Raw genomic sequence first — 14,628 nt, forward strand, 5'->3', positions numbered from 1 at the left:
CGAGGTTAACGACGATGAGGCCATCACGTTGTCCAGATGATGCGGGCACACTCAGGAGACCCTCATAGCCACTAGATGACAACATGCAGCGAGGAGACTCCCAAGATCCTCACATTGCATCTGTGAATATTAGACTCCTGTCTGGCTGATGGAAGCGCACATACCCTCTGTGATAAGGCACCTATTATGGAGACGCAGCCGATGCCCATAGTCCCAAGATTCCAGGAGGATAATGACAACACGCAGTAGGGACACTCCAATGATCTTCACATTGCTTATGTGAATGTCTGACTCCTGTCTGGCTAATGGCACCTCGCTTGTTCTCTGTGAACAGGGTCATATCATGGAGATGAAGCAGGGAAACTTTAACTTCCCCTGATCCCATGCATCCTCCATGAGCTGAACCCTTCAAGTCCACACTGTCACCAGACACAGATGCAGATGAGATGAGGGGGGAGCTAAACCTCAAAGGTGCTAAGAGTGCACAGAGAAAATGATGGAACTCTGTGCACTCGGCCCAAGACATTCTGGCAGGGATGATAAGCCCCATCAGGATACAGGCATGATTGGTATGTGCAGTGACTGTGAAGGCGTACCATCAGTGTGCTGGGAAGAAAAACAGAAAATGCTGGAAAAGCTCAGCAGGTCTAACAGCATCTGTGGAGAGAAAAACAGTGTTAGCATTTCAAGTCCGTATGACTCTTCTTCAGAGCTAAATGGAAGAAAAAATGTTCTGAAATTTATACTGTTGGGGGGGGCGGTCGGGGGGAGATGTGGAGCAGGTGAAGCTGGATAGAAGGCCAGCGATAGCTGGGGGCAAAGGAGAGATTGACAATGACAACATGAACAAAAGGACAAAGGGTGTGTTAATGGTAGTGGTAAGGGCTAAAGGAGGTGTTGATCATAGCATTAAGATAAGAAAGCAGGACAAGGATACGTACTCTGAAAAGAACAACATTCCCAGTGAGGAAGAAGGATTCTAGGAAGGGGATAAACTAACCATGGTTAACCAAAGAAGTTAAGGATAGTATCAAATTGAAAGAAAAAAGGTTGGATGGGCAGCAAAAAAATAACATTTAATTACATTGCTAATGGCCTTAAAAGGCCTTTTAATTGCTGGCAGATCCGCTACCGACTCTGGCATGCGCCTGCCAAACAAAATATTGTGAGTCATTTTACGCTAGAGTGAGTTAGGCGTGCACCCGCCCGCTCAGCAAAAAATTTAGACCAATTATTTCTCCTATAGAATATATAGAGAGCATCACCATATAGAGTTGATCTAAAGCAAGTGGTTGTATAGGTGCACATGGGTCAGTTAAGATGCCCTTCATAGCTACCAAACACTTGCGTAATGGTGGGATGTTACATGAATTCAAAGGTAAAGAAATAAATGGAGATCTGACCCTTTTAGAATGTTGTCAACTATGTGCCCAACGGCTTGAAAATGTGGGACTAGGAGATCCAACCCAGCTATTAAATAAAGTTCAATTGTTACAACAGGCCTTGACAGACAAGGATACTTGTTGACTGCTTCAGGCTGCCTTACCTTCAAGTGTAATATTGCCTGATAATTTTGTAGTGATCCAGCTGAATTCCCAGACTGTAGAGAGCACACAGTCATCTTTGTGAGGCAGTGGGGTACAGAGTACTGGCAGATATGGGGCAATAATGGACCAAAAGCCCATGAATGAGCACCCAACCAAATATGTGAAAGACTCTGTGGAAGTTATAATCAAAACTGTGGATTCCGTAAGGAGCAAGTAGCGTCAATGGTGATTTTGGGGTTTGGTGATTGATAAGCAGTAGACCCTTGTAAATCTTGTTTGCGAGCATTTGGTTCATCAATACTCCATGGAACTGGTGGCAATGATGCCATAAGGTGGGATAAGGAGGCACATTCAGATGGCCCTCTAATCCTGGTATGAATTCTGGCTCAATCAGAGATCCCGGCTATCTCAAAACAAAACAAATGGACCGGTTTTAACTTAATAAGAAGAGAAAGGATAAACTACTTCAACTCAGTTCTCTCAGGGTAGTGCCCTAGACCCAACCATCTTCAGCAGGTCAGAGGCTGGGGATTCTGTGAAGAGTAATTCACCTCCTGACTCTCCAAAGCCTGTTCATCATCAACAAGGCACAAGCCAGAAGTGTGATGGAAAATCCTCCACTTGCCTGGATGAGTGCAGCTCCAACAGCATTCAAGAAACTCACTATACAGGACAAAGCAACTTGACTGGCATCCCATGCACAACCTTAAACGTTTACATCCTCTACCACTGATGCACAGTGATAGCAGAGTGTACATCTACAACATGCACTGCAACAATTCACCTAGCCTTCTTCGATAGCATCTTCCAAATCCGCAGCCTCTACCACCTAGGACAAGGGCAACAGATGCATGGGAACACCACCATCTAAAAGTTCTCTTCTAAATCACACACCATCCTGACTTGGAACTATATCATTGTTCCTTCACTGCCGCTGGATCAAAATCCTGGAACTCCCTCCTTAACAGCACTGTGGGTGTTCCTCTGCCACATGGACTGCAGTGGTTCAAGAAGGCAGCTCACCACCACCTTCTCAAGGACAATTAGGAATAGGCAATAAATGCTGGCCTAGCCCAAATCCCATAAACATATTAAAAAAATACCGTGGAAATCAGGGGGACTTGTGTGCAAAAGACCTGTGCTCACTGTAGTAAGTCAGGACCAGTTAAAGGACAGCACATGTCATCTAAGTGAGGAGGATCCTACAAGCAAGCACCTAAGCAGAAAGGAGGACAGAGAGCCTCATTCCTGTCCCTTTCAGTTAAACAGAATGTGTACTCAGAAGCAAATTGGGCCCTACAAAATATGGGGGACAGAAAGAATCAGGACAAAACTACAAGTCCAAGTCCTTTTTAAAAAAGACTAAAGTTAACAGGCCTTAATAGCAGCGGTGAGTCAGCTTCAATATGACCAAGAGGGTAGACTTTGTGCATCATCCTTGATAAAAGGCCACAAAGCCAATTTTCTAGTGGACACCAGAGTTTCCATGGCCAATCATTCATAATGAAGATTTCCCTAACACAGGCCTTGCCCAGCCATTATTTCGAGCAGGAGGAAAAGGGGCCTTGATGTAAATGGCCATTCTCCCCTTCAATTGCTGTCCTAATGATGGGTCATTGTCTGAAACATTAAGTCTGTTTTTCTTCACTGATGCTGCCTGACCTACTGAGTATTTGCAGCATTTTCTGTTTTAATTACCCTTAATTGCATAGGGATTGAAATAGCGATGGACATTCTACCAGATGAAAGCCTTCCCCCAGGAGCTAATTGCAACTGGGCAACCTGGAAGTGCCTTAACAGACTTAGGACTGGTGTAGGTCGTTCAAAGGTGTCACTAAACAAATGGGGATATACAACCTGCCCAACAACTTGTGAATGTGGAACTGAGCCACAGACTATGCAACATCTCCTGCAATGTATATCGCTGGAGGAACGCTGCATTGTTGCAGATCTTGCCGAAGTCAACAACAAGGCGCAAAAACGTGTCCAGTTGTGGCTGGGCCATGTATAGACTGTCCATGGACATGATATGAAGAATTGCATATTGGCACATTAACACACAAGAACACAAGATTTGGAGCAGTATTAGATCATATGTCCCTTCAAGCCCGCTCCACCATTCAACACGATCATGACTATTTTTCTGCCACTACTCCATTTTCCTGCCCGTTCCACACATCCCTTGATTTCTTGAGAGACCAAATACCTGTTGACCACACCCTTAAATATAGTCAACGATGCAGCATTTACAGCTTTCTGAGATACAGAGTTCCAATATTTAAAGATTCGCAATCCTTGAGTGAAGAAATTTCTCCTCAGTTCCAAATGATCGTCTCCTTATCCTGAGACTTTGCCCCCCGCATTTTAGATTCCTGTCAGTGGAAACAATCTTCCAGCATCTAGCTCCTTCAGAATATTTAATGTTTCAATGAGATCACCTCTCATTCTTCTAAACTCCAGAGAATATAGGCCCAATTTACTCAGCCTCTCATCATAGGCTATCCCTCTCATCCTTGGGACCAATCTAGTGAATTTTTGCTGTACTGTCTCAAATGCAAGTACGTTCTTCCTTAAAACTGGAGGCCAAAACTGCACACAAGGTATTCAAGGTGTGGTTTCACCAAAACACTGTACAACTGTAGCGACATTTCTTTATTGCTGTATTCCAATCTCCTTGCAATAAAGGCCAACATGACATTTGCCTTCTTAACTGCTTGCTGTAATTGCATGTTAACTTTCTGATTTCCTTGTATGAGTACACCCAAGTTTTTCTGAACATCAAAATTTACAATTTCCATACGTTTTCAAAAATATTCTGTTTTTCTATTCTTATGCCTGTGGTCATAGAGCAGCACATGCTAGAGCCAACCAGAGAGCATGCTATTCCAGATCTGGTAAAGTGCAACGAGACAGGATTAACTAATGACCATATAGTAAAGGTGCCCATGGGTAGCAGCGATCATAACATGATTGAATTTTACATTCAGTTTAAAGAAAGGGAAGGGTAGGTCTAATACTAGTGTTTTGAACTTAAATAAGGGCAATTATTAGGGTATGAATACAAAGCTAGCTAAAGTGAACTGGGAAATTAGGAAATTAAGGGATAAGTCAGGAATGACAGACATTTAAGGAGATGTTTCACGACACTCAGCAAAGGTACATTCCAGTGAGAAAGGAAGGCTCTAATTACCTTAATTTCCCTGGTCTTTTTAGCACCCATGTTAGTCTATATTTCTGGTAAGCAACACGGGTCTTCTACTATGAACGCAGGTACTCTAGGCTGGATTTTCTGGAGTCAGGTTGACTCCGGAGGCCTTTTAAAATGGTCGGACCCAAATCTGGGATTCCTGCCCCTATTCCCAGTGCTGGCAATTTTCGCTAGTGCAGGATAAGCCTACGGTAGGTTGCCCAAAGCTTGCATTCCCAACCTAGCCAGTTCCATTACAGGGTGGCACCATATACTCCCCCGCTATTTTCAAGGAGTAGGGCTATCTTTTTGAAGACTCCTGGTTCATGGCCTCTCAGAGGAGTCGTGAACCATCGTCTGGATTCAGTGTTCTTTTGAAAGATACTATTATGTTTAAGAGGTTTTACCCATGCTCCCTCCATGCTCTCCTTGTCAACTCCATGTCCCCCATACCACCTCCATGGCATCAATGCCATCTCCATGGCAGTTCCATGCTCATTCACGCAGTATGCGCTATGAAGAACCAATGAGCCATATAATAACAATGGCAAATCTTGAAACCTTCATGAAAAATACATTCAGGAATCTGCTTTAAAAAACAACTGCTGCTCATGTCAATCAGACAATGTCATTTATAGTACCAATAACAGAAGCTAAATGCACTTCACATCTTTTAATCATGTCCAAATAAACATGCATAAATTACAACGTCACAAAGATGTCAATCAATCAGAGCTAACACTCCCTCCTCAAGCTATCTAAACAGATCCCTGCTGAACTGGGTCTTGGAGTTCAGCCAAGTATTCATTATAATGAGGCCATCTGGAGAAACAATGTTTGGCCACCTGTTCGGTTGGTACAATTCCCAGATGACCTCATTATGAAAGCTTTGCTGAGCTCCAAGACTCATTAATGGATTAGCTCAACAGTGATCTGTTTACAGCTTGAGAAGGAGTGTTTGTTACCGGCCCTCTTGGCATTTGCCCCCCTCCGTGGCCAGCTACAATCTGCTTCTAGGGTTGGTGGGCCCAGGTCTACCTTGCCCCTGCCTCCCCATAACAGGGTGTAACCGGGCCCTTTGAACCGAGGCGGGTGTGCCAAGTTTGGAAATTTCCTGACTCAAGCTATTCGTCTTAGTAGCGAAAATCTGGCCCTAAGTACTTTTTCTTTTGTTCATGGCATACAGGAAAAGATGCATGGTACATTCAAGTTTGTCCTATCTGCTGACTATACTCTGTTCATAAATTGTTTTTTATGTTGATATTAAAGGATAACATGACTGTAATCACTGAATTGCTTTGTTACTATTTAAGTGAACAACACAAGAATTTTGTTTTAGTAGCAATTAATACATCTTGCCATTCCACTAAGGTTCAGACAAAGCAGTATTCTTACAGGAGAAGGATCAATCTTCTAATGGGGGATGAGGCTAAATTTCTCGATGTCTATAAAGATTCAGCATTTAAAAAAATCAGAAAACCAAACAAACTGTATCATCCTAATAAGAATAGTGGTTACTGTACCAAAATAAGCAGACATGCTATTTTAACCTCACTACTAACCTTTGAATATCAGATGGAAGTAGGCCCAACCAACCAATAATGGGAACAGTCAGTCTGTGAGCATCAAAGGACATAGACTGATATGTAAAGAGAACAAAATAGTATAAACATTTCTGTCACAAACATTTGTCTTGAGTGAATTTGGTTACATGAGGAAAAGTGCAGAAGGGGAAGTTAGTCAAGTGGGCAGAAAAGCGGCATATAAATTAGTTCAATGAAGGAAATAACATTTTGGAAAAAGAGTAAGGAAAGGGAGTATATTCTAAAAAGTATGATTCCTAATGTAATGGAGGAGCAGAGAGGTCTCAGGGTGTAAAGAAATCTATAGAGTGAAGACTAGAGGTAGAAAGGTCTTAAAATACATTTGGGCTTCAGGTTTTATATTTAAAATTACTGAATACAAAGTTAACGAAGTGATAATGATTTTCCATGGAACTTGGATTAGGGGACAGTTAGCATGATGCCATGACATCATACCATGATGAGAGGTTATAGCTATGAAGGGAACTTTTTGTGCCATAGAGAAAGATAAGAAAATCTTAACAGTGCTTTTCAAAATTGATAGGTTTTCAGAGGGTAAATGCTGAAAAAATGTTTCTGATTTAACAAGGAGACCGAGGCTAAAAGTTAGCAATAGAAGAATGAACTAAGGAGTTAGAACTGGTTTCACATAGATCATTGTTATCACATGGAATGTATTCCCTCAAGTGGCATATCTAGGTAGAGAAATTTTCCCGTCCCAGTGCAGGCAGGCAGATGGGTCCTATATGCACAAGTCCATACATTATTTATACCGCTGGCCATTTTGACTGCTGCAGGAAATGGGGCGGGTCGCAACACAACACGCATGCTGACCGACATCAGGAGTGCCATTGCAGGAAATGGGGCGGGTCGCAACACAACACGCATGCTGACCGACATCAGGAGTGCCATTGCGCAGACATCAAATTCAGACAACTTGAGAATTTGAAGAAGTTGGGTGGGGTTTGGAAACTTGTGTGAATCACGTCAGCGCAGTGAAGTTGTGAATACAGTGGGAGGGCTGGGAAATAAGAATACTGGTCTGAACTGGTCTTGTATACCTTAAAGTGGAACACCAGTAAAAACTGGGAAATAAGAATACTGGTCCGAATTGTTTTTTTCTTCTGGGAAGTGCTGGCAAGTTTTGTCAGCTTTGAAAGTTAAGATACTTCTGCACTACCTTGACTGGAAAAGCCTTAATCTATACTGCGAGGGGGAGGAAGCAGGGGTATGGTCCCTGAACACACAGAGTCTGAGCATAAATAGGCCACCAACAGGGCATTAGTCCATTCAGCCAGGCTTCATGCCAAGTCTGGTCTATCCTCCAAGAAGATGTCTGCAACTGGACATGGATGCAGCTCCAAAACATCTGCAGGCCATCCCGGCACACCAGCAATAACAGCAGCGGCCTTACATGCCAAAAGAAGGGACCCCAGGCTGCAAGAGACACAGCCTCAGCAGCCAGCACTGAGGAGGAGGACCAGGGAATACCCAAAGCAATGAGTATACCACGACAGGTTCACTGTCCTGGAGATATTGCAGCATCAGCGCAGGAGATGACTTTCGTTGTCCAGGGAGATAGTAACTGACCTCTGTGCATTTCAGAATGATGACCTGACCCCTAGATCCACCCATTGCCATGCCCTGCCTGTTGCACTCAAAGTCACCATGCCCCTCAACTTCTTTGCCTCATGTTCCTTTCAGGGTCTGCTGCTGACTTGTGTGAGATATCCCAGTCAGCTGCTCATCCATGCCATTAAGATGCCCTCTTTGCAAGTGTGGCTGACTCCATCAGCTTCTCAATGGATGCAGCTTCACAACTGCAGAGGGCTACTGGATTCACTTCCATACCCAATTCTCCCAAGTCCAGAGCATCATGGATTGCACACATCTGGCCATCAAGGCACTGACGAACAGCCCTGACTGCTTAATCATCAGGAAGCAGTACTATTCAATAAATGTGCAGCTGGTGTGCGACCACAGGAAGAACTTCCTGCACATCTATGCAAGTTTTCCAGACAGCTGCCACGACACATTTATACTTTGCAAGACAAGGTTGCTTCAGTTCTTCTACCCCACACTCTAGCTATGCGGATTGATTCTGAGTCACAATGGCTACTCTCTGAAGGGGTGACTGCTAAACCCACTCAGGCATCCTCAGACAGAGGCCCAACGCATATACGATGAGAGCCACCTCCACACCAGGTCACTCACAAGCCACAGGCCTGCTAAAAATGAGATTCCAATGCTTTGATCACTCTAGTGGAATGCTTCAATATTCGCCTGCCAGGGGATCCTGGATGGTTGTCGTGTGCTGCACACAATGGCGCAGCAAAAGGTTAGCAGCTAAAAGTGGAAGTGTACAAGGGAGGCCCCATGCCCATGGAAAAGGAAGACGGGGAAGCCTTGTCATTCGGGGCACCCACTGGAGCCCTTCCTGTGACTACACTGCCTGCTTCTCTATAGGGGCAGCCATCGGCAGCTCACTGATGCTCCCACAGACAAAGAGTACGAGGAAGCTGAGGATGGTGAAATTCCCTCAAAGGGCATGGAACCTTCATCCTCCCCTGGAAAATCCTCAGCCCTTGGTGCGCTTTCCCGCTAGCTTGAAGGGGTCTGCCACTGGGTGGAGTTGGCATCCCCTCCAGCCACAATTGGGCCACTTGCAAGATTGATCTGTTCAGGGCCCTTAGCTCCACACACACTCCAGATTTAGAGCCATGTACTTTGCACAGGAGATCTTGCTGCTACTGCACACACTCCAGGTGCTGCTGCATGTCGCTCTCCATGAAATTAGCCGCTCTCTCATGGGTGGAGCTCATGCGCTCAAGAGCCTGAGACATGGTTGAGTTCATCACCACCACTGACTCCTTCATTCACAGAACATGAGCTCTCAGTGCCTCAGGGAGCTCTGCCAGATAGCCACATATCTGCTACTGTAGGTCCAAATATTGAGCTCCAAATTGTGATTCCTTAAGCCCTTTCTCATTGTCCCACAGAGCATCACTGCGACTGTCCTCCCTGCCTCTGCCTCTGACACTTCATTCTGCACTCTAGTGCCATGCTCTTCACCCAGTGTCCTGGAATCTAAAACCCCACATGGAGACACCAATGTGTAAGTATCTGAACTGGTGCCTAGTAAGCTGAGCCGGTGTGATGATGCTTCCTCGGACAAGTTTTCCTCTTCCTGTTGTCCAGGGTACTGCTCAGTTCCTGGGGTGGGAAAATGCTGGGACCTGTGAAAGGAACAAGAGGGGCTTAGTGGAGGAATTCATGGAGATCCTCGGAATTCCTCTTTGACGTTTCTAAACACTGCACCAAGTGCTCAACATGTTAGGCTTCCCTCACAGATTCAATGCCACCCTTCTACTGTCCAAAGGCACCCCTCTCCTGAAAACATGACCATTCCCCAAGATCCACCACAATGACAACCAAGACAACATTATTCCTGAGAATGCCTCCTCCATGGCCCTCTGCACCTGGGTGAACTCACCATTACCAACACGTTCCCCCAGTGCCAACCTGACAATTTCAATGGCCCCCTCCTCCACAGCTTGGACTGATTGCAGCATTGGAGTCCCACCCTTGGACTTGTCCCTTTCTCAGGGGTTGTGCATGGACAAGAGGGAGAGGGTGATGAGGTGCTTCCATGCAATGTGGAGAAGTGAACCTCCTCCACTTGATTTGAAACAGCATCTCCTTTTGCCAGCCTTACATATTAGCAGTGATTGCTGTGTCAATGACCCGGGCACACGCTCCTCCAAGGTTGAGGAACTGCAAGTGTTCGGTGGCAACCAGATGCTTTGCATGTTGCATGCAATGATCCAAGGGGGAAAATCCAAGTAGGTGGAAGTCTTAGTCACCTTACCAGAAAACAGCAGGTCACTGAAGCATTTGGGGCACTGCACCCAGGTTCGCCAGTGCTCCCCTGAGACACTGACCACTTTCACAACTGTGTGCCCTCTTGGGTATGATGAGGCACATTTTGTATTCAGGCAGGAAGCGTATACCACTTCTCACATTCACCACCTCCAAGGATATTGAGGTTCCGGTCTGTGAACCTTGGTGCTGGAATGTCTTGGCATCTGTCTCTTTTAGCCATCCTGGCAGTGGAGTAGAAGAGGTACATGGGTCAGTAAATGTGCTATTCAAGTACGTAGTGCAACATCAGCTTGTCAAAATGCCATGACAGTGAGGGGATTGGTTTAACGGTCTGACACCTCAGTGATGGGTTTGCCGTGTAAAGGCTTGTTGGCTTCACTGTTATTGTACGAGTGCTAGGGTGGAATGCATTGAGACTGCACGACTACATTGTAAGAGGCCAGAGCTCCTTGATGGGCACACATACCTTGGCATGAGGTAATTAGCCATGGATTTGCTCAGTGTTCGGCATCCTCTGTTGAGGCTGCAGGCAAAGCGAAGATGTGAGGGGCAGCGGAGTTCTGGTCCGAGTGTCGGATGCAGCACCAGAGCTGGGCTGCAGTGCCCACTTGCAGAGCTGTGCTGTGAGCTGCTACATGCTCATTTCATGGAGTGCAGCCACTTGTAGGGGTGAGTAGCAAAAGGCTGGTCCAGCAGAGTCCTCAGAGTTAAATCTCCACAGGCAGCTGATGAAGACAGAAAAGGGGCTTAAAATGGGTTGGGGGTCACTAAAGGACTCTTCATACTGGGCCTAATTTCATGGGCCAACAATGTATCAGCCAGCAAATATATCAGAAATGTTAGTATGTACTCACAAGGCCAAAGTTCAGCCACCTATTATAGCGCTTCCCATCCCTTCCGCAACCATTTTCCTTGAAGTGCAGTAGTAGCAAGATAGCGTCGGTGGGGGCCCTTTTAATGGGGTCTGGACAGGATGGGTGCCCAATACCATTTCCGGCTGCAATTACTCCTTCACCCTGTTTCAGGAGGTAGCAGCCCCAACTCCATCCCCAACTCAGAGGTGAAAATACAGTGGGCAGACATGACAAACACAAGGGGCAGGATCACAATGTCGGGAAATGGTTTGACTCCCGATTCTAGCCTCAAAGGGGAAATTAGGCCCAATAAACTGGATAAGAAAACGTACAAGGTACGGCAGGGAATTGGCAATAGCTCCTGCTGAAGAGATAGAACCAAATGACTGACAGATCTGCTTTTGTGCTGTGGTTTCTAGGATTCTATATATTCTTATTGAGATAATGAATCAGGCTGGAAGTAACTTCTACTTTTCTCCTACAACGATCTTATGGGCAAGATTTAACAGGGTGCCATAATCCCAGCCTGCCCAACAGAAATAGCAGTAGGGAGCCTGCCACATTCCCATTGCAGCAACCAGTAAATAGCTGACTAAGCATTAATTGAATGGAGGTGGGACTTCCACCCTCAGAAACAGGAAGTCTCACCTCAGAAAGCAATTGGTCAATCAGCGACCGGCAGTTCTCCAGTACCGGCAGTGCCAACGGTAGCCGCTGCTGACATGCCGGGAGGAGGCATGCAGCGCTGGATCCAGCCCGACAATAGGGTCTGGGTTCTCACCAGGACCAAGCTGGCAGGCCCAGTTGAGGGGGATGATGGCAGGGGGCGGAGTAAGAAGGCCAGGGGAGAGCCCTCTAGAATATGCAGGAAAAGCTGCAGGGCTGGCTGCATAGCATGGACCTCTCCCACCGCCGGCAGAATGAGGCCCTTAAGTGGGCACCCACAGTGCCACTGGTAAAATTGTGATGGGCTCAGGGGTGGGTAGGTTGCTGGTGGGCAAAGCAGCCACTGGATTTAACAGGGCCCCCACCTTCAAACAAACTGGCAGGGTTAAATCCATCTCATGGCGTTTATAATCAGGTTTCCTTTTCGTTATATAAATGGTACAAAACCGACAGCATAATATTATTAAAATAATTTTGCCTTCCTGATAGCATTTCTTCCAAAAAGTTCTTTTCTCAAATAGACATGGAATATTCCCTATACACATGATAAAGAGATATTGTGTCCATAAGAATACGACTCCTTTATACCACATATTGGCCCCACTGTTCCAAAGGCTATCTGAACAATAACAATATAACAGATCAAAGGCATAATTCAGCAAAGTAAGAAATATATTAATTGATATTCACAACATAACACTAAGAACAATACTGGTAAACACAATGAATTCAGAAGAGCTCTGCTGTCTCACCTTTGGTGGGAGATCAGTGGAATCCATGGAGAAACAATGTAAACTGATGTTTTGAGGCATTTACATAATTTCCCTGCAGGCTCCTCTTACCTCCCACCAGAGAACCCCTGTTGAAATTTGAGGTGATTAGGTCAAAAGGCCAAGTGTTCTTGTGGATGCAAAGTCACAAAAAACAACAACTTTTATCAAGAGCTGGTAAATCACTGCCAACTGATAAAAGGATAAAACATATAGAAAATAAAATTTCGATCCCTTTTTATATCATTTCCAAAGATAGCTGTCCCTGTTAAATTAATAACTAATAAATTAAAACAAATAAAACATTTGAATTTATTGCAAAGATCTGAATTTTTTATTTAAGTGTTGTACCCTAAAGCACATGTATTGAGCCTTTTATTTGCCAATCATTATGTTAAGCTGTCTTTACGCATATTTCTGATCAGGCATGAAATTGTTTGATAACCAATTCAGTGACATTTCTTTCAGAGCCTTTTTATCATAATTAAATAAATTGGGTACAAATAATAAGTGCACTCTGTACACAGGAATAGGCTAAAAATGACATTTTGTAGATTTGCTGATTTTGCAGCCACTTTGATACTATCACTCCATACTATCTTTATGTGGGCACTGTATAATTCAGATATAAATTTACAAATATTGAGTAATTGCACAACAGGCAAATTTCAAATATACATACCATTGACCCATACTTGTAGATGCACATGATCTCAATACCTGAAAACAACCAAAGCAGGAATAAAACACATTATTTCAGCAGGTCAAGCAGCACCTGGTGGAGAGAAAAACATCGGAATGGATGAAAAGTCACAGGTCTGAAATGCTGGGGAAAATTTTATGAAGGCAGTGGACTCTTGGCTGCCAGCTAGAGTGATGAGAGATCCGCATTGCCACCTTTGGGGAAGGCTTGCTGAATTACAAGTTAATCAGTTAACAGGCTGCCAAAGGACCTTTCACAGGATCAGGACCCCAAGGGTGGAGAATTCCACCCGCCAAGAGTTGCTAGCCAATCAGAGGCCAGCAGCTCTTTTGCTCAGCAGTGCCACCGGGGAGGCGGTGGCTGCTGCCAGAACAACACCCAGGCCAGAGGTAAATGAAGAAGGGAGGGGCTTCGTGGGGGAGGGCATCGCAGGAAGGGGGCAGAGCAGGTCGGTAGCAAAGACAGGGAGTGTGGGTCTCAGTGGCTCCCTCTTCTCGATGCCAGCTCCCTTGATCAGGCACTGTAGTGCCTGTGAACGAGGGACTCGCCCTGGAAGACAACGTGCAACATGCACAGGTTTGCCTGTCGTGCTTCCCACATGGCGTACACACGGCTGGGTTAATACCAGTGGGGAAGGCACCCCTAATTGGGCATTAATTACCTTTATACGGGCTCAATTAGCGACAGGGATGGAAAGGCCATCCTCAGGCGTTCCCGCCACAGACTTCATCGGGTGGAGGCAGACAGGTAGTGGCGTCTCCATCTAATTAAATGCCCCCAACTCCCAACTTGCCATTGGGGTGAGCATAAAATACTGCCCATTAACTCTTTTCCTCATCACAGATGCTGCCTGACCTGCCTTATTGAGTATTTCTGAAGCTTTTTGCCTTTATTCCAGATTTCCAGCATCTTTAGTAACTGTATGTTGTTTTTACATATGCCTTGGATAAGGTTTAGTCTACTTATAAAATATTTGCTCAATTGGCATATTTGGTGCATTACACTATAGGGCTGAATTTTATGACTCCCCCAGGTGGCAGATGGCGTTGGGGGTGGGGCTTATCAGGGGCACTGTTTCCATCACCTACCTACCTGCCCCACCACAATTTTGCCAGCAGCAGGTATTGGGTGGTCCACTTGCCGCTGGACCAATTGAGGCACTTAAGCAGTTAATTAATGGCCACTTAAGGGCCTGCCCTGCCACCGTTGGGATTGTATCTATGGAGGAGGGAGGCTGCTGCCAAGTGTCCAGCCTGCCATGTTTCACTGGGTGGTCTGGTGGCAGATCAAGGTGCCTGCTTTTCAAACCCAATGTGACCATCGAAGGCCAACCTCCAAAGGCTTCTCCTCCCCACTAGCCTGTCCACCACAGCCCCCTACACCCCTGTTAGCCTGGCACCAGTGAGATCCCGGATGCACTTTTTTGTTCTGGGTTC

General features: G+C 45.5%; 1 protein-coding gene across 1 annotated transcript in view; it reads right to left on the reverse strand.

The window, feature by feature from the left end:
• Positions 1-14,628, reverse strand: part of spo11 (SPO11 initiator of meiotic double stranded breaks) — a 97,617-nt gene that overhangs the window by 39,524 nt on the left and 43,465 nt on the right. Inside the window, exons 10-11 of the mRNA XM_041205477.1 lie at positions 13,172-13,209; positions 6,297-6,373 (exon numbers count right to left, since the gene is read on the reverse strand). Of these exons, the coding sequence (XP_041061411.1) occupies positions 6,297-6,373; positions 13,172-13,209 (115 nt within the window). The remainder of the gene's footprint in view (positions 1-6,296; positions 6,374-13,171; positions 13,210-14,628) is intronic.

Source organism: Carcharodon carcharias, chromosome 14, assembly GCF_017639515.1.
Source record: "Carcharodon carcharias isolate sCarCar2 chromosome 14, sCarCar2.pri, whole genome shotgun sequence".
NCBI classification, from domain to species: Eukaryota; Metazoa; Chordata; class Chondrichthyes; order Lamniformes; family Lamnidae; genus Carcharodon; species Carcharodon carcharias.